General features: G+C 42.2%; 2 protein-coding genes across 4 annotated transcripts in view; one reads left to right on the top strand and one right to left on the bottom strand.

The window, feature by feature from the left end:
• Positions 1–9292: 9292 nt before the first annotated feature.
• Positions 9293–23564, top strand: LOC119652285 (pyruvate dehydrogenase E1 component subunit beta, mitochondrial). Of its 3 annotated transcripts, none has more exons than XM_038056280.1 (7): positions 9293–9748; positions 21753–21914; positions 21968–22379; positions 22430–22549; positions 22622–22702; positions 22769–22920; positions 23052–23564. In XM_038056280.1, exons 1-6 carry the CDS (start codon positions 9560–9562, stop codon positions 22870–22872), a joined length of 1068 nt encoding a protein of 355 aa, XP_037912208.1. In that variant the 5' UTR covers positions 9293–9559; the 3' UTR covers positions 22873–22920; positions 23052–23564. The 3 variants fall into 3 exon arrangements, with proteins under 3 accessions (XP_037912208.1, XP_037912207.1, XP_037912206.1); XM_038056279.1 differs by having other exon boundaries at positions 22981–23564; XM_038056278.1 differs by having other exon boundaries at positions 22769–23564.
• Positions 23558–24644, bottom strand: part of LOC119652282 (serine/threonine-protein kinase ATR) — a 20680-nt gene continuing 19593 nt past the window's right edge. Inside the window, exon 6 of the mRNA XM_038056275.1 lies at positions 23558–23810. Within this exon, the coding sequence (XP_037912203.1) occupies positions 23682–23810 (129 nt within the window). The 3' untranslated portion in view covers positions 23558–23681. The remainder of the gene's footprint in view (positions 23811–24644) is intronic.

Below are 24644 nucleotides of genomic sequence, written 5' to 3'. Positions count from 1 at the left end.
TTCTGCTATTATTTTATTACTCCTACTTCCTTACTGTCGTTTCAATTCCAAACTTATTTCAACGTCAACTTCTTCTGATTAGCATCAACTTTAAAAAAATCATCAGATTATATAGGATGTTTCATTAAAGATGGCAGAAATGTTAATGGTGGATAAAACCACCCTTTTGAGGACAATTGCTTCATGGAATGACCACTCTCTCTTTCACTGTTACAGAGTTATAGCGTTTTCCGTAAATTGTTACAAAAAGCCTGACCTACACAATAAAATCACATTTTTCCTCAAACATTTCACCCCAGAGTTGACACCATTTTAGGAAACTACATAAAAATTCACATAAACGGGTATTTTTCAAATTGCAGAAGTCACCGTCACTTCAGGGATATATGTATGTTAACTGATCAAACTTTAGAGAAATTTCAAAATTTATTTTTCATCTAAATTTCAAAATCTAATATTGCATAACGGTACTTTAAACTTACAAACCTGTAAAGTTGGCAAAAATTGCCCTATTATGTTAGCTTTCGAATGGCATGATGGGTTAGATTATGAGAAATTTACGAATATTGCACAATAAATGGGAGAAAATGTTGTCCTAATGTGGAACAAATTGACTTAGGTATGGTACTTCTATCAGTTCATTTAATTATCTCAACTTAAAATTTCCTTTGACTGACTTTTGTAATTGGAAAAGTTCCCATTTATATGAAATTTTACATAGTTTCCGAAAATGGTCTCAAATCGGGGATGAAATGACTGGGGGAGTGGAAAATTGTGATTTTGTTAGGTGGACCAACCTCTTTAACACTATTCACGAAGAACGTTAGAACACTATAACGGTAAAAGATAGGATGGCCATTTCATGGAGTAATTTTCACCATAGTGGTCAAAAGGTAGTATAGATCCCAGGGCGAAACGTGGATTGGTACCCACGATGGAGCATAAAACCTGAGAAACGCCTGCTGAACCAACACCAGCAGCTCTACTACCAAACCCTATCTCCACCTCCACGTGGTGACCGCTGAGCGCTCTTTCTTAACGAAAGGCTGCAAGCGGAGAAGGATGAAGGCGAGTCTCTCGCGCCTTAAAACAGGACAAACTGCACCAATTCGTCCTCCAGGTTGGGGGTTGGGTAGGGCTGACAACCCTACACGGAAAACAACTTGTTACGAAGCCACAACAGGAGCCTCTGACTGAACGGATAACACAAAGACGAACCCGGCAACGACAAAGGAATAACGATTTGCGCATTTTCTCATGGAACGTGCGCTCCCCGTACAGGGATGAAGCTGCTGGGCAGCTAGCGGATACCCTGCCCCAATATAGGACTGATGTAACAGCGTTACAGGAGATACGTTGGACAGGGTCCTGTTCCTGGAAAAGAGTCGCTACACCATATATTATAGTGGCCATCCAGTAAACCATGTGCTCAGAGTGGGTTTCTTAGTCAGCCAAAAAATGAAACCTGCTGTTATCGGCTTTGAAAACATAAGCGAACGGCTATGCACTCTGCGCTTGCGAGGCAAATTTAGAAATATAAGCCTCATTAACGTTCACGCCCCTACAGAGGAGACTGTAAATTCGGAGAAGGATATGTCCGAGATATGATATCAAAATCATACTTGGGGACTTCAACAGCCAAATAGGAACGGAGCCCGTATTCAGGCGATACGTTGGCTCCCATACCTTATATCAAAATACAAATGATAACGGACTGCGGATTATTCAATTAGCAGTGTCACACGAAATGGTTGTTGGAAGTACCTGGTTTGCGCAGAAAGCGATCCACAAACATACATGGGCCTCTCCAGACGGGACCACTTTCAACCAAATTGACCACCTGTTGATCGAACGCCGCCACCTCTCAGCCTTGATAAATGTTAGAACATATAGGGGGGGGGGGGGGGGGGGGGCAATATAGACTCGGATCACTATCTCATTGGCATGGTGCTCCGAGCTCGAATAACACCATCCAGAATCCCCTCTGACAATCAGGCGAGAGTTAACATTGAGGCCATCCACAACACAGCCCTCCGCAACACCTATAAGAGGGAAATTAATGCCGCAATAACCGCAGTCAACAGAGATCCTGGCGATAGAGCATCAACAAATGATCTTCACAATCGCCTGAAGAACGTTATCATAAATACGGCCATAAATATTCTTGGCCCCAGCCGCAAAAAGAGTCGGAACGGCTGGTTTGACGATGAATGTAAGCTAGCAACGGAACGGAAGAATGCTGCATACCGAGTAATATTGCATTCTCAAAAAACGCGGGCACCCGCAGAAACTCATCACGAACTCCGGCGAGCGGAGAAGCGACTTCACAGACGGAAAAAGGAAGCCTGGGAGAACCAACAAGTCTGCAAACTCGAAAAGTACAGGTGGCAACATCACCAGGCGTGGAAGTTTTACCAACAAGTCAGCAAGATGAAACCTTACACACCTCGATGTTCATCCTGCCGAGATAAAGAGGGAAATCTGATTTCCGACAGAATGGGCATATTGAAGCGATGGGTTGAGTACTTTGATGAGCTACTGAACAACCAGAACATCGGCGAATTGGAGGTCCCGCCAACTGAAGAAGACGGACAAATAATGCCACCACCAAGTATAGAAGAAACAGTGCGTCCAATTCGTTGGCTTAAAAATCAAAAGTCGCCAGGCGCCGATGGAACATCATTGGCCCATACCAAAGAGGCTTCACTCCAGGCAAATCAGCGGCAGATCAGGTTTCCTCTCTGCGGCAAGCGGTAGAAAAACTTTTGGAATATGGACACCAGCTGCACCATATCTTCATCGACTTTAAAGCCGCCTATGATAGCATAACCAGGGTAAAACTGTATACGACCATGAGAGAATTCGGTATCCCGACGAAATTGATAAGACTGATTAGGCTGACCTTGATCAATGTGCGAGGCCAGATAAAAGCAGCAGGATCACTATCAAGACCATTCGACATCAACAACGGTCCACGACAATGGGATGCCCTATCATGCGTCCTCTTTAACCTGGCCGTGGAGAAAGTGATGCTGAGGCAAATGCGAGGGCTACGATCCTCTTTAAGTCCACCCAACTACTGGCCTATGCTGACGATATTGACACTATGGGAAGAACGACCTAAGATGTATAAACTATCCAGATCGAGCAGGCGGCAATTGGCGCGAGATCTTTGGCTGCACATCAATGAAGGCAAGACAAAGTATAGGGTGGTAACGTGAGCACCGAAAACGAACCAACCAACAACGTCAAACCGCACTGGTCAAACGGGAAGAATAAAGATAGGAGACTACAACTTTGAGACCATTGATAATTTCTCCTATCTAGGGTCGAAAATCACAACCGATAACAGCTACGATGATGAAGTCCGTGCACAGTTGTTGTCAGCCAACAGAGACTATTTCAGCTTACAAAAACTTTTCCGCTCGAAACGTCTCACCATAGGGTCAAAGCTCTTACTGTATCAGACTATGATCTTGCCAGTCCTCATGTATTCCACGGAAACTTGGGTTCTTAGCAAGAAAAATTGGGAACTCTTGGCCGCGTTCGAAAGAAGAATCCTCCGAAGAATTTTTGGCCCCCTACATGAGGATGGACGATTCCGTAGCCTACACAATAATGAAATCTATGAGCGATGCCATGACCGTCAATAGCTTACGGTGGGCGGGTCACTTAATCCGTATGGATGAGGATGATCCCACCCGGAAAGTCTATAAGGGCAATATCTATGGTAGAAAAAAAAGATGACGCAGACTCTGCCTAAGATGGAGCGATGGCGTAGGCCAAGAGGCCAGATAGCTTTTAGGGATATCGAATTGGTGGACCTCGGCGGAAAACCGGTATGTCTGGAGATCCTTATTAAGGCAGGTCTAGACCGGATACCGGTTGTTGCGCCGTTGATAATGATGATAAGCGGGAATTGACACGTATCATCTTGGAGAACTCCTATTCTGAACACATGCCCAACTAGTGAATCATGGCCAGTCAGAATGTCTACAATTCTTCTGCAAGTTTTCCTGCTTTTCGACAGGATAAACTTTGAAGTATGGTTTTTGGTTCTGACGGTGTGTTGGTGTGTTTAGCAGTATTAAGGCTCAGCTACCTGTCATTATGGAAAGCTTGCTCCCAATTTCTGCTGCTTGACTATCGCTACAGATTAAGATCCGCCTGCCTTTCAACCACTCGTCAATAATCCAGGTTGCCGCCCTTAGCATCCCATAGACTTCAGCCTGAAAGAGCGTTATATATTGTCTCAAAGGAAAAGACCACTTCTCGCTTTTATTCGATAGGTAGACTCCTGTTCCAGAATCCTGTTCTATTTTTGAGCCTTCTTCTGTCCCAGTTTTCTCTTCGTTTCAAGATAATTTCATATCTTCTAGATATATTGTGATCCGAGAATCAGAAAGCTTTGCAAAAATTGGTTTCAGTTCTCCCAATAGCTCTTCCAATACTCTGCGCCTCTTATGTCCATTGTTTCCCCATAAATCTAATCGAATTAGACTATGAGCTGCTCTTATTGCAGTGCTCTGAATAAACAAATCCAGGGTCTGCAAATTGAGTAATTCATTCAGAGCTGCGCCGGATGTTGTGCTCATGGCACCGTTGATTACTACCTGAAGCCTAAGCCCACATATCAAGGCAAAGGTTCGCCTACACAGCCCATAAGCTGTGGGAGCCCTTTTCATCTTTAGCTCTAGTCATTTGTTCCAAAGAAGCTTTTTTGTCTGGAATAACTCCCAGATATTTCACTTCTTCGGAGAGTTGAACGTGTGTACCCCTCATCTCTGGAAGGCAAAAACCATTCAGTTCCCTCTTTTTGTAAATAATACCATTGTGGTTTTATTTGGATTTCCTGAAATGCATGCCTGAGCCACCAACTGTTAATCAAATCAACGGCGCGTTGTGTATTTCTACACAACGTTCTGACTTCTCGACCAACAACTCGTCGCTGTGCACGTCATCTGCATAAGCTTGAGCGTGTATTGGCACATTTTTCAATCCGCGTAGTAGTGAGTTGATCAACATACTCCACAGAACTGGCGATAGCACGCCTCCTTGGGGACAGCCTTTCGTTGCCGTTGTTAGGTAGTGACCAACATTCCCTGCAGCACACAGCAATCTCTGCGTTAACATAGCGCATATCCACTTAATTAAAGTTTCATCAACACCATACTCTCTGTCGGCATCACAGAGCTATTAGAAAGGCACACAGTCTAACACCTCTTCAATGTCCACGGACACCCCAATAGCGTATTCGCCTTTCAGAGTTGCGTCCTCTATTTTTGAAACCAAAGAGTGAAGAGAAGCTCACAGGACTTTCCACGTTGGTAAGCATGTTGATTTTCATTTAGTGGGTGCGACATTAGGGCCATCTCGCGGAAATGACGCTAAACTAGCCTCTCCTGACAATTCAGCGAAAATGATGTTAAGCTGATTTGCCTGAAGTTCTTTGGATTCGAATAGTCATCTTTCCCAGGGTTCAATATGCAGACTTTTTATTCTGCCAAGAGGTTCTCGATTTTAGAAGTCGCTCTAAGTGCTGTATACCCTTCGTTGGCATCGCTGGCTAGAAACCATCAACTTTGCCGACTCATCCTTTTTAAAGACTCTGCACAGCCTGGAAGTCTTTCTTTCATTTTCCAGTTCCTCACAGTATGCTCTAAAAAAGTCTAGTTTGGAATTTTTTACGAGCCTCTTATATTAACGCTCTGAGCTCCGGAAGTTTGACCAGTTTTCATCCTTATTGCTTTTGCGAGCACGATTCGGAAATCATCTGCTTGATTTCCTGAGTTTTCGCAGTTCTCGATTCCACCATGGAGTCATTTTCCCACGCTGGCCTCGGGAAATAGGACAGGCCTCTTCAAAGCGCTCTAAAAGTGTGTGATTCAGAATTTCCAATTGCTCTTCTATCTCCTAGGGAGCTCCACTTTGTTGACAAGAAGTTACTTGAACTTTCTCCAATTCGTTTTCTTAGGATTCTATTATATCTTTGTATTATAGACTATTCGCCTGCAATAGTCAGACTAAATTCTAAGTAACGGTGATTTGAGAGTGAGACTTCACCTAGCACTTGCCAGTCTCTAATCAACTCCAACAACATTGAAATGCAGATTGTTAGGTCAATTACTTCACTTCTTGGCACCACGAACATAGGGGCGCACCCTACGTCCGCGGTCACCAGACAAGCTGAAGTGATAAAATCAAACAGTTTATTTCTCTCTCGTTACTGCCCCAACAAAAATGCTGAGCGTTCGGATCGCAACCTATTAAGAGGTCACTTGATTCTACATACACAACCAGATCCCTTAGTTCTTGCGTCAGCGGTGGACACAAAGAATCCTAGGGTAAGTAAGCAGAGACAACTATGACGTTCCTCCCCTTACCATTAACCTGGTATTGTAAGTTGATCGCAACAGGGTCATGCGAACAGAATTTTCTCAGCATGGTTATCTCTAACAACTTTGACATCAGAATGCAGGCCCTCGGTCTTGAGGATCTTTCATCGAAGAAGATCCTAGTCCCCTTTACTAATCCAATACCACAGATTTTGTTAAAACGAACCCATGACTCTTGAACCAGAAATATATAAGGACAGTCCTGCAACTTTGCCAGCCTTGCCAGTAGATAGGAAAAGGCTTTGACATGCTGCAGGTTAATTTGACTAAATCTAATGTTTTTAGACATAAGTGCAGTCTAATATGAAAACCGCCGCTAACTGGAAAGTCTGCTACGTTTAGTGTGGATCTCACCGGGGTTACCAGCTTGTCCTCACCTTCCGATTTCTCTGGATATCGCTACACTTGATGGAGTAGCAACGCCCGTGTCCTCATTTCCAAGACACTTCACCTTCTTTCGCAGTGCCTTTCGTTGTCATCGGCTGGAGCCCTCCCAGGTTCACGGTGTACGGGTTGCATGGATCTGTTTGCGCATACCGCAATTAGACCAATTGGTTTCACATCACCAGCTTTCCTTCTTTCCGCTTTTCATGGTAGAGGCAGGCCATTAGTCCCTTCTCCTTCTGCCGAGGCTTCCTCTCTTGTTTTTTAGAAGAGTTAGACAACAGCGTCACCGACTGGCCGGTCGTAGTTGGGTTTCCAGTTCCTCTCATTAAGGGAGTTGTTGTACTTTCCATTCTGGCTGACCGCACCGTAGACATCGAATGTAGGTTTCCACTGAAGTGGAGAGCTTGTCTTCCCCAGATTTCTCCGTAAGGAAACATGAATCTGGTAAGGCCTCCAAAAGCTGTGCTGCGGCCACGAGCTGATTTCTCAAAATTGCGGGTGGATTTGAAGTCTGTGACTTCTTACCACTTGGAGAGTTGCAATCCTTTGCTTCCATCTTCATGTTTTTTTGTTTGGACACCGTCAGTGTAGTAGTAGTAGTAGTGGTAGTGGTAGTTTACCACCAGCTGATTTCAGACAGAATGGGCATATTGGAGCGATGGGTGGAGTACTTTGATGAGCTACTGAAAAACCAAAACATCGGCGAGTTAGAGGTCCCGCCAAGTATAGGAGAAACAGTCCGTGCAATTCATCGGCTAAAAAATCATGGATCACGATGGAATTCCTGCCGAATCGGTTAAATATGAAGGCGACCAGTTACACCAAGTGATTCATCAACTTGTGCTCAAGGTATGGGACAGCGAATCAATGCCTGACGGTTGACAACGAGGCATTATCTGTCTCATACATAAAAGGGGAGATGTCACACAGCGCAAGAATTATAGAGGTATCACGTTGCTGGGTACCATCTATAAGATATTCTACGCTATCTTGCTACGCCAGATAGAACATCTTTGGCCCATACCAAAGAGGCAAGCGATGGAAAAACTGTTGGAATATGGACACCAGTTGCACCATCCTTTCATGGACTTTAAAGCCGCCTATGCTAGCATAGCCAGGGTAAAACTGTACACCGCCATGAGAGAATTCGGTATCCCGACGAAATTAATAAGACTGACTAGGCTGACTCTGACCAATATGCGAGGCCAGATAAAAGCCGCAGGATCACTCTCAAGACCATTCGACATCAACAACAGTCTACGACAAAGGGATGCCCTACCATGCGCACTCTTTAACCTAGCGCTGGAGAAAGTGGTCCGTGATGCTGAGCTAAATGCAAGAAGAATGGAAGAACCACCCAAGACGTACAAACTGCATTCATCCAGATCGAGCAGGCGACGCGAGATCTTGGGCAACGCCAGCACCAAAAACCAGCCAACCAACAACATCAAACCGCACTGGCCAAAGAAGAAGGATAGGAGAATACAACTTTGAGGCCGTTGATAATTGCTCCTATCTAGGGTCGAAAATCACAACCGCTAACAGCTATGACGATGAAATCCGTGCACGGTTGTTAGCGACCAACTGAGCCTATTTCAGCTTACAAAAACTGTTTCGCTCGAAACGTCTCACCATAGGGTCAAAGCTCTTACTGTACAAGACTGTGATCTTGCCAGTTCTTATATATTCCTTGGAAACCTGGGTTCTTAGGAAAAGAAAAGCTGCGAACTCTTGGCCACGTTCCAGAGAAGAGTCCTCCGAAGAATTTTTTGGCCCCCTGCATGAGGATGGACGATTCCGTAGCCTACATAACGACGAAATCTATGAGTGATACCATGACCGTTAGGTTGTGGATAAAATCCGGCTCAATAGGTTACGGTGAGCGGGTCACTTAATCCGTATGGATGAGGATGATCCAGCCCGGAAAGTCTATAAGGGCAATATCTATGATAGAAAAAGAAGACGAGGCAGATCCTGCATAAGATTGAGCGATGGCGTAGGTCAGGACGCCGGACAGCTTTTAGAGATATTGAATTGGTGGACCTCGGCGCAGAACCGGGATGTCTGGAGTTCCTTATTAAGGCAGGCCTAGACCGGATAAAATATGTTTCGATTAAGAAGAATTTTCGACTTAGAGGCTGAATCCTATAAGGAAAATTGATGGGAAGATCATTGAGAATGAGAGTTAGAGAATAATTCTGTTTAGTGAAGTTCGACTGTAGTTCAAAAATCAATTTTTAAAAATTGTGTTACATATTAGTGATCCAACAATTTTATTATATTTCCAGTTAGTTACATGAAGATCTAACTGTTTTCAATAAGAATGTGAAGGACTTAACCCGCCAAATATTCGACTCTTGCGTTACAAAAGCGGGAACTTCCCATTCCGACTAAATAATCTAATATTGCACCCTGCGCCGCCAAGCGTTACATAGCGCAAGCGAAGCCGAGAGCATAGCCAACATTAGAATTCCGAATGTCCCAATGCATCAGAATCGCAAATCTTGCCGACACCGACCTCCAATCCTCCTTTGAATCTGTCACCGGCGAGTTCGTGTCAGACGGCCACGGCGTGAGTTGGTTCAGTTGTTCAAAATCCGGAGTTTGAGCCATTCCGGCGAGTAACGTGCGCGACAATAAACGAGAACCGTGCGTTTGTGTGTGGACTGCAACCGTGGAGTGATCATTCCGGCGTCAGTTCGCATTTTCTGTCATCCGTCCTTTTTGTTCGAGAGGTGCTCGCGAGGTAACTGCCCGTCGGTGGCAACGACAGCAAAATGTTGGCCAGAGGTATCAGTGGATTTGTGGCTCGGAGGGCGTTCTCGACAACCCCGAAAAATCTGGCGGCGCCCGCTCAAATGACCGTGCGAGATGCCCTCAACAGTGCCATGGACGACGAGATGGCCCGGGACGAAAGAGTGCTCCTGCTGGGCGAGGAGGTGGCTCAGTACGATGGAGCCTATAAGGTAACTGACCTAGCAGACAAAAAATCGCCGAAATCGGCGTACAGTGGCCCTCGTTTACGGGACAAATTCTCGTGAAAATCCACTTGTCACTTGTGATTACGTAAACAAAGTCAGCAGAGCTGCGGATTCGCGTAACAGCTGAAGGTTATCTAATTGGCAATGGCTGTGTGGAAGTGGTTCGTGACGCGGTCAGAGCGTGTGAGACAGTGCCCGACCGGTAATTCGCGATAGTTTTCGCAGTTCGCGACCCGCGAGTCTGTGTCTGACAAATGGGCGCCTCGCTACTCGCGGGTCCCTAGCCCGGTCAAATGTTAGGGGCAACGACTCGCACATGCGTTCAAGCTGGTGGCGGCAGCTGTCAGATTCAATAATAGTTGCCGTGAAAATTTCAAGTGCCTTCATCAATGGGACGTTATCGCAGAATGCTAATTGTCTATCCGCCACTCCATGCCACCTGAACAGTTTCCCACACGGACGGCCACTGGCTGAGTGACAATTTGTTTACAAAGTCGTCAACGTTCTGCAGATTGGCGATATCCAAATTGCATTGATTTTGCTTTGTTGACTTCTAAGGCTTCGGAACAGCTTTTCGTTTCCCGCCTGCCAATTTGTTTTTGTGTTGAGACTTTTTGGCTCCGGTATCGGGTTTGATTCGATTCTGCAAGAAGCGCGACTGATCACCATGGCGACCCGAAATAGATCGACCTTGATCATATTTTAGTCCACATTTTATCGCGTTTACGCATTGTTTTGTTCCTGACGATAGCAAAAGTTAAATTGGATCATTTCATTTGAAGAGATAATTTCAGTTATCTCTCAATTTGGTTTTTCTTTCCTTATTATATGAATTTGATTCAATACGACTTCTCATCTGGCATCATTGTAGAAAAGGATATCGTAAATAAACTAACAAAAGGTTAAATCGGTGGAGGTTGGCAACGATCCCATTCATTTTATATGAAAGCAATGAAAACTATACTACCTTTAAAATTTATGCCCAGCTGATGGCTGCAGCATTATCTTCTAAAATGTTGTTTTTCCATTTCGTTTTTCTTAAAAGTGACTCTTAGGCAAAACGAAAACGACGGACTTATGTTGACATCAACATCAGAAAGGAACACTTTCTTCCTTTCGAATAATAACTTACGATTCTTATGCACACGGTAAGGCTCTCCAGATTGCTCGTCCGAACGGGATGTTGAAAAGAAGTTTCTTCAATAAAAGAACATTTCATGGAGTTAGCTTACGCCCGGCTTTCATGTATCTTATCAGAATGACGTCATTGCGGTAATTAGTACAAATAGGATTTGTTTTATGGATGTTCGAATGATATCACCTTCTAAACTATGATTCAATAGTATCTCACCTTCGTAAGGGTGTTGTAAGTACGAATCAGGGAATAAGAAGGAAGCATAATTGAATTAAATGCATAAAATATATCCCATAAATAAGTGAAACGCAGCATTACCTGTATCCGGCTTAAGCGTAAGCGTAAGGAACTCCAGACATACCGGCTTACACCGAGGTCCACCAATTCGATATTCCTAGAAGCTGCCCAGCGTCCTACCCTACGACATCCCTCCACATAAGCCACGTCTTCCTTTTCTACTATAAATATTGCTCTTCTAGACTTTCTGGATTGGATCATCCTCAGCGGTTGCGGTATCGCTCACAAATTTCATCGTTATATAGGCTGTGTGTATGGATGTGTGTGTATGTGGTGAGGGAGAAGCTCTGAGCACTCAGACCGTGATGGCCCATTGTATCCCCCGGAATATTCACGTAGAAAGTGTTCTGTAGATCCCGCTTCCTCATTACGATTTTGTCCTCATGGACACGTATTACTTGTACAATCGCTATTCTGAACATAATGTCCAGCTAGTGAATTATATCCAGTCAGAATGCCTACAATACTTCTGTAAGTCTTCCTACTTTTCAACAAGATAATCTTTGCGGCTCTAGGCTCTGACACCTGTCAATATGGGAAGCATGTTCCCAATTTATGAAGACAGCCTCAGCCAACGCTACTGACACTTCAATTGCTGTGGGCGTGGGAGAGATTGAACTCTATTTTGCGAAGGAATCTGAGATTTCATTTCCCTCTACACCACAGTGACCAGGTAGTTCAATCGTATTGAATCTAAAAATAGAATTCAAATGGTTTATACATTCCTGAACGATGATCAAAGGAATATTCAATTCCCCCAGTGCGGCTAGACTATCGCTGCAGATTGCGATGCCCTTCAAACGCTCGCCAATCAGCCAGTTTGCCGCCCTTAGGATCGCATATGCCTCAGCTTGAAAAACTGTTGCATATTGTTCCATAGGAAAAACCCATTTCTCGTTTGTCTTCGAAAGATACACTCCTGCTCCAGAAGACCTCCGTGTATCCCGCCACGCATTCCTCTGTGACTTCCCAGTTCTCTCAACATTTCACGGTAACTTCATACCTTTTATCAAGCAGATGTATAGTAACTCTTCCAATGCTCTGTGCCCTCAAGTCCGTTGTTTCCCCATAGATCTAAGCGAATTTGTCTGCTATTATTGTAGTGCTTTGAATAAATATATCCAGGGTCTGTAAACTGTCAACTGAGCAATGCATTTAGAGTTACGTCGGATGTTGAGCTCATGGCACCGGGTATACCTAGATACACAGTTGTTTGTAGTGCGGCTGGTGAAAACTTTTTGCCTCACCTTAACCCACCATACTAAGGATGCATAACATCGACCTAATAATGGCAATGTGTAGTATATCCATGTTAGCACATGAGGTCTGAGTAAAGACCATAGGCTGTGACAGTTCATTTCAACTTCACCTCTACATATTTGCTCCAAAGAAGCTTCTTATCTAGGGTGGATTTCACATATCGCACTTCTTCGGAGAGTTGAAGGGTTATACCGTTGTAAATAATAACATTGTGGTTTTATTTGGATTAACTGAAAGTTCATGCCTGAGGCATCAACTGTCATTCAAATCATCGGTGCGTTGTATATTTCTACATGCCGTTCCGAGATGTCCACATCATCAGTGGGAACTTGAGCGTGTAATGGCAGTTTTTACAGTTCACATAGTACTGAGTTGATCAAAATACTCCACAGAAATAGCGTTAGTGCAACCCTTAGGGGGCAGCCTTTTCTTGCTTCTGCTGTTAGATAGTGATCGACACCCACTCCAATACACAGCCATTTCTGCGTTAGCATAGCATCGGTCCCCTTAATTATCATCGACACCTTGCGCTCTAGTGACATCACAAAGTTTTTGGAAAGGCGCACAGTTATACGCCCTTCAATGTCCGTGAATATTCCCATGGCGTACCAACCCTTCAGAGTTGCATCCTCTATCTTTGAAATCAAAAAATTATGAGCAGATTCATAGGTCTTTCCACGTTGATAAGCATGTTGATTTTCACTTAGTGGATGCGATCTAAGCGCCTTCCCACAACCGCTCTCTCGAAACGTTTCAGCTAGAATGATGTCAAGCTGATCTGTCTGAAGTTCTTCGGATTTGAATAGTGATCGTTCCCAGGCTTCGGTATGAAAACTATCTTAACCTTCTGCCAAGAGATAGTAGTTAGTTTAGATACTTCTTTGTTTTGAAGTGTTCAAAGGATCGTAGGGCAGTTCTCACCTTTTCCTTGGTAACAGTCGCTTTCGCAGTATTCCAATTCGCCTTCCAAACCTTACGTGGAACCGTCACCACTTCTCTCACCAGCTCCCCCGGATTATGAGGGTATGTACTGATTCCAATCTAGAGTTCGTGAAAGTACCATCGAGTTTTCTAAGATAGTCCAACCTGATCGACTCATCCCTTTTTCGGACTCTGCACAGCCTCGAAGTCTTTTTTCGCCTTCCAGTTCCTCACAGTAAGCTCTAAGGAAGTCTCGTTTCCAACGCTTAACGAGCTTCTTATAATCAACCTGTGAGCTCCGGAAGTTTAATCCATCTTAATTCTTATTGATTTTACAAGCATGGTTCAGAAGTCGCCTAGTTGATTTCAGGAGTTTTTCCAGTTCGCGATTCTACCAGGGAACCGTTTTACCGCTTTGATCTCGGAAAATAGGTCAACCTCCAATCTAAAAGGGTGCGATTCAGAGTTTCCAATTCATCTTCTGACCTCTAGGTCTCCTTTGTCGCTAAGAGAGCTGCACTTTATTACCAAGAAGTTGAATGAATTTTGTTCAATCCGTTTTCCCAGCGTTCCGTCTTTGTATTATAAACTATTAATTAACACTGGTACCTTTGAAGTACAGAATGTTTGGTCAATTACTTCACTTATTCTCAGTCCCACGAACGTAGGGGCGCCCCTGCTCTATCTTGTGTGAGTTGAAGACATCATTGTTCTTCGCTGTCAAAGTGGAGATGATGTTCTACAGTTTCCCGATATGACTGAATTTCAATCTATCGAGGAAAAAGAGTTACATTATATGGTGACTATCGCTGAGCATCTGCAGACTCTTTTGGTACAGTTCGAATACCAAGCTGAAATCCTCCGCGTTTGTAGATTGGTCTTTCCAGGTATTCATAAACTTTTTGCTCCAGTGTCTGCAGTCCATGCCCGGATTTTGTTCATCCAACATGCGGATGATGTCCCCTGCCTTCCTTCGAGTTTGTCCAACATCCCACATGTTGTCCTGCGCACCTCAATGTTTACACTAGAGAACTTTTACCGATAGCCTGGACTGAAAACCAGGCTTACTTACAGGAGCCTCATCCAGGCTCCAGCATTTTTTCTACAGGTATTCCTGGAGGATGATAGATTGTCTCTCTGGCATTTTGCTATCCTTGGAAAAAACTCCCACGGCAGCGGTCAGAAATAAGGCTGCAGCTTGTACATATGTCCTTTTCCTTCTCGTCGTGTCTGCCTTCCTTTGGCAGGGACTAGATGTGCTGATATCTCTCTCGCTAATTTGGTCACCTCCCGGCAAACCGGACTTAATCCCAATGTACTTCATCATCTTCCTTCCGCTGTCCGGGCCGCTTGGCTCTATTTCCGCATACCGGTATTAAACTAGTAGCGTATACGTCACTAGCTTTCTTCCGCTCTTTCTGGTAAGGGTGAAGGAGAGGGTTCTGGCATTCAGGATTCACCCTTTGCTTTCCATTGATTTGGAAAGCATACCTTTTACAGATTTTTCCGTAGCCCTCCAAAATCTGCCTCTCGGCCGTGTTTTGATTGCTCATGATCGTGGGTGAATACGAAGTCTATGACTTCTCACCACTTGGAGAGTTAAACCTTAGCTTCCATATTAATGTTTTTGAATACCCTTAATGTAGACTGCTACTACAGGCTACCCCAACACAACAAGGTAATGGCCAAAAGGGAGGAATCTTCGGAATCGTCCATCTTCTTTGGGGGGCGAAATTCTAAGGATTCTTCTTTCGAACGCGGAGAAGGATTGTCAATTTTTATTGCAAAGAAGCCAAGTCTACGAGGAATACATGAGGACTGGCAAGATCACATAGGCGTTTCGAGCGAAACACTGTAAGCTGAAATAGGTTCTGTTTGCAACCAACAATCGTGCCCGGATTTCATCGTAGTAGCTGTTATGAGAAACTATCGACTGTCTCAAAGTAGTACTTTCTTATTTTTATAGTTCTCATTTGACCAGTGCGATTTTATGTTATTAATTTTGTCACCATCTACTTCGTCTTGCCTATATTAATGTGTAGCCCAAGAAATCGCGCCACCTACTCGATCTGCATGAAGGTAGATTGTGCACCTCGAGTTGCCTTCCCATTATGTCATTATCGTCAGCATAAGCGGATGGTGTCTCTCGCATAAAAATCGGCATCACGGACCACTTTTTCCAGGTACAGGATAAAAACGATGGATGATAGAGCATCCCCTTGTCCCTCGCTTGATAGGACATCCTTTGACCGTTGTTAATGGTGAATGATCTGTAGAGTGGTTTTGTTGCTTTTATCTGACTTCGCACATTGCTTAGAGTCAATCCTATCAATTTCGTCGGGATAACGAATTCTTTAATGGCTGTGTAACATAGCGTTGGCTAGACATCTGTTAATAAAAATGGTTTCCCTGCCGTATATCGTAGCATGGAAGAACTAGAAAATGGCCGTAGACACTTTGATAGACCTGTAGGGGTCGTTAATGGTAGGCTTCTCATCCCCGATCGGTTGAAGAGGTGGCACTTCACCACGGTTCTCAACCGTATAATATCCGGTAAAGTTTCACCTCTCGGGAAGGCATCTCCAAAAGCAAGACCACAATTGCCATCAATGCACGCTAGCGGAGCATGGACGCGAATGTTCCCTGTTTGTCTGTGGAATTTTTCCTTGGAACTCCTTCTCCCTCTGCTTTGTTGCTACTTCCATTTATTTGCAAATTCTAGAAATTTTCCTAAGGGTGTAGAAGAGTGGATAATCGTTAAGATTCTGAAGAAGCGCAAATTTAGAGGGTTATTTGCCGCCTCCGAAGATAACAGCTATAACAATTCTGGGACGCATCAAAGAACATCTTGACAACTTAATCGACTGATATTAGGTTGATTTCCGCTCTGGATTCATCTCTACCTTTTATATTAACAACCTTCAAGTGTGCGTAGTTTAATTCCTGCAATTTCGACAAAGCTTCCGACAGCGTGAACAATTTCTATCATTTGGGGAAAAGAAAGAAAAAATATAGAACGAACTGGATCAAGCTAAAAAAGTCAAATCCAGTGCACATTTCCATATTGAGGAAGCATTGCTCAGGTGGTATGAAAGCCAAAGGGGTGCCAATATTCTGATGAATGGACCGATTTTACAGGAGTAAGGAAACTAAAGGGTAAAACAGATTTCGTGTGCTCACAGGAATGGATTCAACTTTTTCGTCTACTTCACGGAATCGTTCCCGGACAATGCATTGGGAAGTTTGCTAGTGTTTCAATTGTAGTAGAAGACCGGCTGCGAATAGTTTGGATAAAGCTCCGAGAAAATTATTGAGATAACCAATTTTATAACAAAAACATTCAAATTTAGAGGAGAAAAGTGTACCGGTAGGAAAATGAGGAAGTAGAGGATAATAGTTTTGGTTGGAGGAAGTATGAACCTGACAGTTATTGGAAAATATAAGAATCCTAAATGCTTCTAAAAGTGTAGGTCACTCCCCCCCAATACGAGAGTAATTAAGCCATTCGAATTGCCTCCATTCTTTTTGAAAAATATTTTCAAAACTGGGATTGTACACTAAAAAGATAGGGAAAAGTTTTATAGTTAGTCGATTATTGTCCAGCCCATCCTGCTATAAGCGGTCTGAAAGCGATTCAATTGGAATGTTTATCACCGAATATTCCATCTATAGTCAATGGATCTTTAAAAGCGATCTATAGGAAATTACAAATTCTAAAGATAATCAACGCAGTCAAATGATTACTTGTCATCGTCCAGTGGTTATTTCATAAAAAGGGGCAAGCTTCCGTTTGCCACTTTTTCAAGTCCATCCTAAATTTGACAGGGACCCTAAAAATAGTAATCAACACTACTTATATACTTACTTACTTACTTATATGCCTTTGTACAGGCATATTTTCACACGTTTACAATTCAGAAACATTCTCTGAGAATTTATGTCATTAATGAATATGATTCTATTCAATGCACTGAAAGGGCCTTTTAATAACCGTGTTAGTCTATAATATAAATACCCGACTGAGAAGTATTGTTATCAGTGACTACTTTAACCGGCAAGTCGTAAAAAATTATTCTCATGGCTACCGTTCGACGCTCTGTTATCACCAGTCATGTGTCGTATGTTCAAGCGTAAATATCGAAGAAATGTTTCAAATGCTTCCCTCATGGTCTTAGCATGTGCAGAATCGTGATAATCACGCATTGGCGTCTGGCTCCACTGTACGGATTAAACTGAGTCTCAAGATGCTCTTAATTGGAATGGTCAGTTAGCTGTACACTTTATTTGGTGATCTTCGTTACGTCTGCGTTATCAAATCAAAAAGTCATATCCGAGATAGTTTGAACAAGGTTAAAAATTTCGTTTTTTTTATTAGCTGTATAATATGAGTAACCGTAACCATTCATGAGTACGAAACATGATCTTTACGTACTCTGCATTATACAGCGTGCGACAATTGAATAGACCTACTACAATGGCGAGCAAAAATTCAAGGGATAAGGAAAAAATCGTATTTCTTCTGTGTATAGCAAAAACAAAATGTTAAAACACTTCGTTCAAGAACCTGTCGGTACACTAGGAGACAGTCTGGTTCGTACCGCGCTAGTCTTCATACTGTTCATAACCCCCATTAAAAAAAACTAAAATAATTTTATTAACGGAGTATAATCATAGTTATATTTAATTCAATGAAAAATGATGTGCCACTGCTTCGATTTTTTGTAAAACAAAACCTTACTAAAATCGTTTCAGTCTGTCTGCCTTTTTTATTTTTTTATGGTAGGTGGAAAGCTTTAAAAGTTACCGCTAACTTCTGTCCAATGGTTATGTGGGACCTTCACTCACTAAAGCTACTTCCCTATCCATCCACTCTCTCCCCGCCACATGGTATTACGCCGCGCGGCTGGATCAGTATTTAACTATTATTCGTGATGGTGATCCCAGATGTTTTCCGCTGCTAAGTCGATATTTGCTACCGCTTCCATTCCGTTTTTTATGATGCGAACCTTGGGCAATGGAAGATTACTCGCTCCGCATTTTCCATTAAGTATTCGCAAATCGGGCATAATCATCGTGTCCGCCTAGAAATTGTATCAAGTGACGTCCGGTATCAATCTATGAGTCCCTCTTGCCCTCGCCCCATCGTTTATGCCATTCTACCAGTGACAGATCCCTTGCCGTCAGTCGCCAAGATATCGATGGGCTATTATAAATGCTGCGTCGTGGGATGTCGTTCGGTAAACGCAGCATGCTCGGAGAACACCAAGTCGATAAGCCGCTGCTATTTTTCTTCTATTGTTTACCTAGTACGATTGCCCGCACAGGTGCTGCGTGCAATACCACAGAAGTAACCCCTGTTGAAATGAATTGTGAACGGCTTTGTCTTGGACCTCCTATAATCGGTAGCATTCCAGCGAGCAACGAGCTGATGTTAGACGCCTTTGTAGCTGCATATTGCAGATGTTGCTTGAAGTTCAACTTCTGATCGTAAATTACTCCGAGATATTTGAGAGCAGGCTGGGAAATTTTTTCGTTGACGTATATTTCGATGTCGTCAACGTGACTTGCTACCATTGTAATTCCGATGTAATCTACGATTCTAATGGAGCTAACACGTCCTGGCAGACGCAACGTTAGCACTCCGTTATATATTATATTCCACAATAAAGGGTCGACGATTGAGCCTTGTGGTATACTACAGATTGTTCGGTATTCTTTAGGGCCCTCATCTGAGTCGCAACAAAGCCGCCTTTCTATGAAAAACTCGAGAAAAATACGTATAAGGTACGTTGCGCACCCAACCTGGCAAGTACCTCAATGATTCCCTTCCACTTCGCCGAGTTAAATGCGTTTTTACGTCGAGGATTACCATCGCACAACGTTTGTTTCCTTCAATAGCCGATTTCGCCTGATTTTTCATCAAATTGACCATATCGATCGTTGATTTCGCTTTACCGCTTTCCTTTTCCGCGATTATGGGTACTATATTATAGATTGAAGAAGGGAACAAGTTGTTTTCGAAATATCAATAAATGTCGAGCAAAAAATCATTACTAGCGACGAAGACAATGTTGCATTTTAATCTCTATTATAGATTAATCGCCTTAAAAGTTTGCCACCTTTTTCTAACACGGGTACACAAATGGGAACTATGAAATCCCACGCATAATTTTGATCTAAATTGCGAAATGCGGAAGTAAGGAGACAAAATATGCACGCTCGAAATGAGACACGATTCATTTTCGAAAACTACCAAACCCAAAAATCCAAAAAAATCAAGGCGATGGGCTTGTATGAAATCTAAGCCTCAAAATATGCTCCATTCCAATTTCTGCTTAAATAGGCTTACGAACAGTATAATACCAACTGGAAAACCTCCCTTCTACCCAGCCTTTTTAAGGTTTTGTCTGAAACAAAATCTTATTAGAATCGAGTCGGTGTCGGTCTGTCTGTCTGTCACACCCGATTTATTCGGAAACGGCTAGACCGATTGTCACGAAAATTGACGAGAGCGTGTGATCTGTTCTTCCCTTTACATACAGCAAGTGGCACTATTTTGTATTAAGTTTAAGAAGGATTTTTTTTTCTCAGAATGTGGGGTATCAAACGAAAGGGCTCAATTAGTACTTTCCAAAACTGGTTCCACATTTGATATCGGGTGAAACATAGGGGAGTGAGGGCTCAAAATATGACCACCAAAAAGTGTAACAGATCTCGTTCTCGGAACCTATCTAACAGAAGTCTGAAAAAATCACAGTGGTGCATCTCTACAAAATCTAGGCCTAAAAAATATAGTATAGTTAATATAGTATATATTCACATTTTAGAAATTTACCCAGCAACCCCCCTTATGTTCATCTCAAAGCTACAAAATTCGATACGGGAATAAGGGATAACATAATGCACAACTTGGTCAGATTTGAAGAAAATCCAACTATTAGGTTATAGGGGGTGAAACTTTGCCATTTTGTGCGAATTTCCTGCATTCTACAACGTGTATGACGTCATCAGTCCATTTCAATTCGTCAGTATCGCAACGAAGTAAGTTCATATGAATGGGGTCGCAAAGAATTATTTTGATTTAGTTTTTTAGTCATTTGTATATGAATATCAATTACTCCAAACAGACATATATGTATGCAGGTATATAGTATATGCATGCTAATGAAGTTTGCGGGTAGTATCTAATTGAGATAGATATATTTATACATTAAACCAGCTGTATTTAATATACGTACTAAATATGCACATATGTATGCTTTTGCCTGATGTGAACGTACCGAAAACTTCAGACGAATTACATTTTTCAAGTTGGCCGAACTTATCACTCGAACAAATCTTGACTGGTTGACGAAATTTTAACTGTAAATTGCACGGATAGAATTTTTGCGATTCGCTATGTTTTTTTTCAATAAATAATTTCCGGTGCGATAATCTCATATGGAACGGCTTTGCAATCAGTGACCGTGATAAATGTCGGCGTCTTATGAGAATATAGTCGATTTGCGTTTTACTATTCCTACTATAAAAAGAAGGAATGAATTATATATTCACAAGTACAAGGTCAAGAGTGTCGGAAAAATCGAATATACCCTCGCCGCCCTAATTGCGTGTCCAAATCCTTTTCCCCCATGGCACCTGTTGCCGTCCGCCTTTTCACCCACATGACCATTAAGGTCGCTTGCAATGATGTATAATGCCGCAAGAGAGAGTAAGTGGAAAAACTTTCTAGATTCCCACAATTTCAGTTCGATGGGCCCAGAATGTCTAGCCTATATCGCCGCAATTGCTGCTCAAGTTGGAGAAAGCGTGCATACGTGCACGGATCGTGCACGTGTTCCAAAAACCAATGAAAATCTTTTTTCGATAGTGATAGTTCGTAACCGTCAGATCAACCACTATCCGAAGCGTAATTGTCCCAAGGGCAGAGGTGAGGCCCTTGTCTGATGAGTTGCCTCTGCTCTGGTACGAATCCGTAGCCGTTTTCGTCCATCTTTTACTTTTTGAACCTTGAGTGTTAAATCAAAAAGAGGAGTCCGTAGTCCATAAAGAGTGGGAGTAAGCTGCTCTCCATTTGGTCCCGTTCGGCATCAAGTGGATGCGGACTTAGGACACCCCAATTCCTAAAAAAATCGTAGTTGATGTTTCGGTATCAAGAAAGAGTCGAAATTTACAGATTTCTGCTTTGAGTGAACCCTTAACCTTGAACCACAGCTTAATGGATCCCAGAGATCTCAAGGAGTATCGTTATAGGTAGAGTGGCATTAATTTTGCTGAGTCTGTAAAACATACGAAATTCGATACTGCACAACATAACTTCATGAAGATAAATTAATTATCCTACAAAGTATCTGAATATGCTTCTATCGTTTCCAGGTATCAAGGGGTTTGTGGAAGAAATATGGAGACAAACGAATTATCGACACACCAATCACAGAAATGGGTTTCGCTGGTATAGCAGTAGGTGCTGCAATGGCAGGACTTAGACCAATTTGCGAATTTATGACATTCAATTTCTCAATGCAGGCCATTGATCATGTAAGTAAAAGCTGAAATTATGTTGAAAATTATTGATTTTTGTTCGATATTAGGTAATAAATTCGGCTGCGAAAACTTACTACATGTCAGCTGGTAAAGTGAACGTACCTATTGTGTTCCGTGGACCAAACGGTGCCGCGGCTGGTGTTGCCGCCCAACATTCACAATGCTTTGCAGCCTGGTATGCACACTGTCCAGGACTGAAAGTAATCTCGCCCTACGACAGTGAAGACGCTCGGGGGCTTTTAAAATCTGCCATTCGTGATCCTGATCCTGTAGTTTTCCTGGAAAACGAAATTTTATACGGTGTTCCATTTCCTGTAACTGAACAAATGATGGATAAAGACTTTTTAGTGCCAATTGGCAAAGCGAAAATCATGAAGCCAGGCAAACATGTTACATTGGTTGCCCACTCGAAAGCGGTGGAAACGTGTTTACTGGCCGCCGCTGAATTAACAAAGAAAGGTATGTTGGCTTAGGAACGTGTTGCAAAGGCTAATCAATTAATTCTTCAGGTATCGAGGCTGAAGTGATAAATTTAAGATCCATTCGACCATTGGATACAGAAACAATATTCAAATCAGTGCAGAAAACACATCATTTAGTAACGGTTGAAAACGGTTGGCCACAAAGTGGTAAGTTGTAGATATAAATCGTTGTTGGTATTACTCAGTTCTAAAAGTTTAAAACGTTCAACATCTCAATAGGTGTCGGAGCTGAAATATGTGCCAGGATAATGGAGAATGAAACATTCTTCCACTTAGACGCTCCAGTATGGCGGTGCTGTGGTTAGTGCTCTACAAAATTTATTATCTTTTCGTTCATCTGATTTCTAACATCCAAAAAAATTACAGGAGTTGACGTTCCAATGCCGTACACAAAATCTCTGGAAATTGCCGCTCTTCCCCAAGTGCAGGATGTTGTTAAAGCTGTGGAGAAAGTCGTCGGGAAGAAGTGAAGCTGAACTTATCCATCATAGCCCTAATGAAAATCAGAAATTGCTAAGGTAATGAAGAAATGATGCCGGCATAAATTTCTTTAAACGAAACTCTACACAATCTTATAGAACCACAAACCACCTCACAAAGTCGAAAATGAACTGTTCTCCCCTCTACAAACTACTTTGCTATTTTCTAGGTGAAAATATGAAAATTGATTATCGGTTGTAGAAAAAGAAGCTTCTACAGGATGTACTTCCAGTTTATCGAAATTAATCTCTTATTATTTGGTTGTTAGAAACATTATATTTGATAGTACATTATTTCTTTCTTTATTTACAAAATATGGCATTTTTCTCTCGAACTGTGTTCAATCCTGTCTATCATGTGGAATCCGAATTAAAGACAAATTAAGACGAAACTTAGGTAAATCATTTATTTCATTCTTTTTTATCTCAATGGTGATTAGAAATCAGACAACATAGGAAGTAACGATTCATCTGATCCTTAATACGTATATTTATTATTTAAAAAACGATACATAAACCATTTAAATTAATTCAATATAATAAAACGATGATATTGGCGTGATATTTACAATACACTGAAACAAAACGAAAATGTTGATCTGTGAAAGGATAAAATCTAGCGAATTGTATGTTCAAAAGCGACAAAGAAGAATGTTTTAAAAATAAAAGGAATATGTTGAAAATATCAATGTGATGTTTATTACAGTAGAAGCTCAGAAGACAGTTTCTCATCCCTTATTCTATAGAATCTAAACCTACTTTGTTGTTGACTTATATTTCAGAGGTAAAGGCACAGGAGATTACATGTACGATCCCCATCCAATGTACATTGCGGCGAGGTTGTCGATGTCTGTTGCTTCCTCGATGACAAAGTTAACGTGACCTTCCACAGATAGAGGCATATTCGTGGTACGACCTTTGATCCTCACCTACAAAGAAAATCATGCAGTAATGCGTTGCGTAAATGAAAATAGAGAATCTGTTATTTTTTTATGTAATTGCTAACAAGAAAACTAAGAAATTTGCAACAAAGTCTAATGAAAACGCAACTCGTGCCAAACTATATATTTGCAAATTAGCTATCTTGACATGGATACAAACAACTACCAACCAATATGGTTTCTTTTGTTGCATTGCTCTTTGGATAGTTTCCTTCCGACCACATCTCAAGTTTGAGTTACCAAAGAAAAATCTGTTCCAATCAACACTTATGACCCGTCTCACAATGTAATTGTATTAGGTTGTTGCAAATGAAATGGCTGATTTGGCAATCAAGAGAAGTAGTTGCGATTTTGCTGTATCAAATCACCACCGGTTGGCGCTTTTAGTGTCGGATAATGAAGTATAAATACTCCCACATTTAATGAAGGAGTCATTTCAACTTTGACCATCGTTGTGATAACAGTGAATAGAAAGAAAAAAAGGATTGAAAAGAGCCAAAAACGTATACTTTTTCAGTATGAGTTTAAACTCGGTCATAAAGCAGCGGAGGCGACCAAGAACATGAGCAGCGCATTTGGAGCTGATGCGATAAGCGAACGAACCACACGGCGGTGGTTCAAAAAATTCCGGCCAGGTGACGTAAACCTTCAAAGTGAGTCACGTGGACATCCAGGACCATCAATTGACAACGACGAGCTGCGTCTGCTAGTCGAATCCAACACACGTCAGTCTGTGAGAGATATTGCAGAGAAACTGGGTGTACACTATTCGACAGTTTCCCGGCACTTGAAACAACTTATAAAGGTGAAAAAGCTCGACAA

Source organism: Hermetia illucens, chromosome 3 (genome assembly GCF_905115235.1).
Source record: "Hermetia illucens chromosome 3, iHerIll2.2.curated.20191125, whole genome shotgun sequence".
Lineage (NCBI taxonomy): Eukaryota > Metazoa > Arthropoda > Insecta > Diptera > Stratiomyidae > Hermetia > Hermetia illucens.
This window is presented reverse-complemented; position numbering and strand designations above follow the sequence as displayed.

Bases quoted from the DNA above. Each gene is read 5' to 3' on its own strand.
- LOC119652285 (XM_038056280.1), top strand. From the start codon at position 9,560: ATGTTGGCCAGAGGTATCAGTGGATTTGTGGCTCGGAGGGCGTTCTCG. The intron at 9,749-21,752 runs GTAACTGACCTA...TATCGTTTCCAG, and splicing joins AGTACGATGGAGCCTATAAG to GTATCAAGGGGTTTGTGGAA. The intron at 21,915-21,967 runs GTAAGTAAAAGC...GTTCGATATTAG, and splicing joins CAATGCAGGCCATTGATCAT to GTAATAAATTCGGCTGCGAA.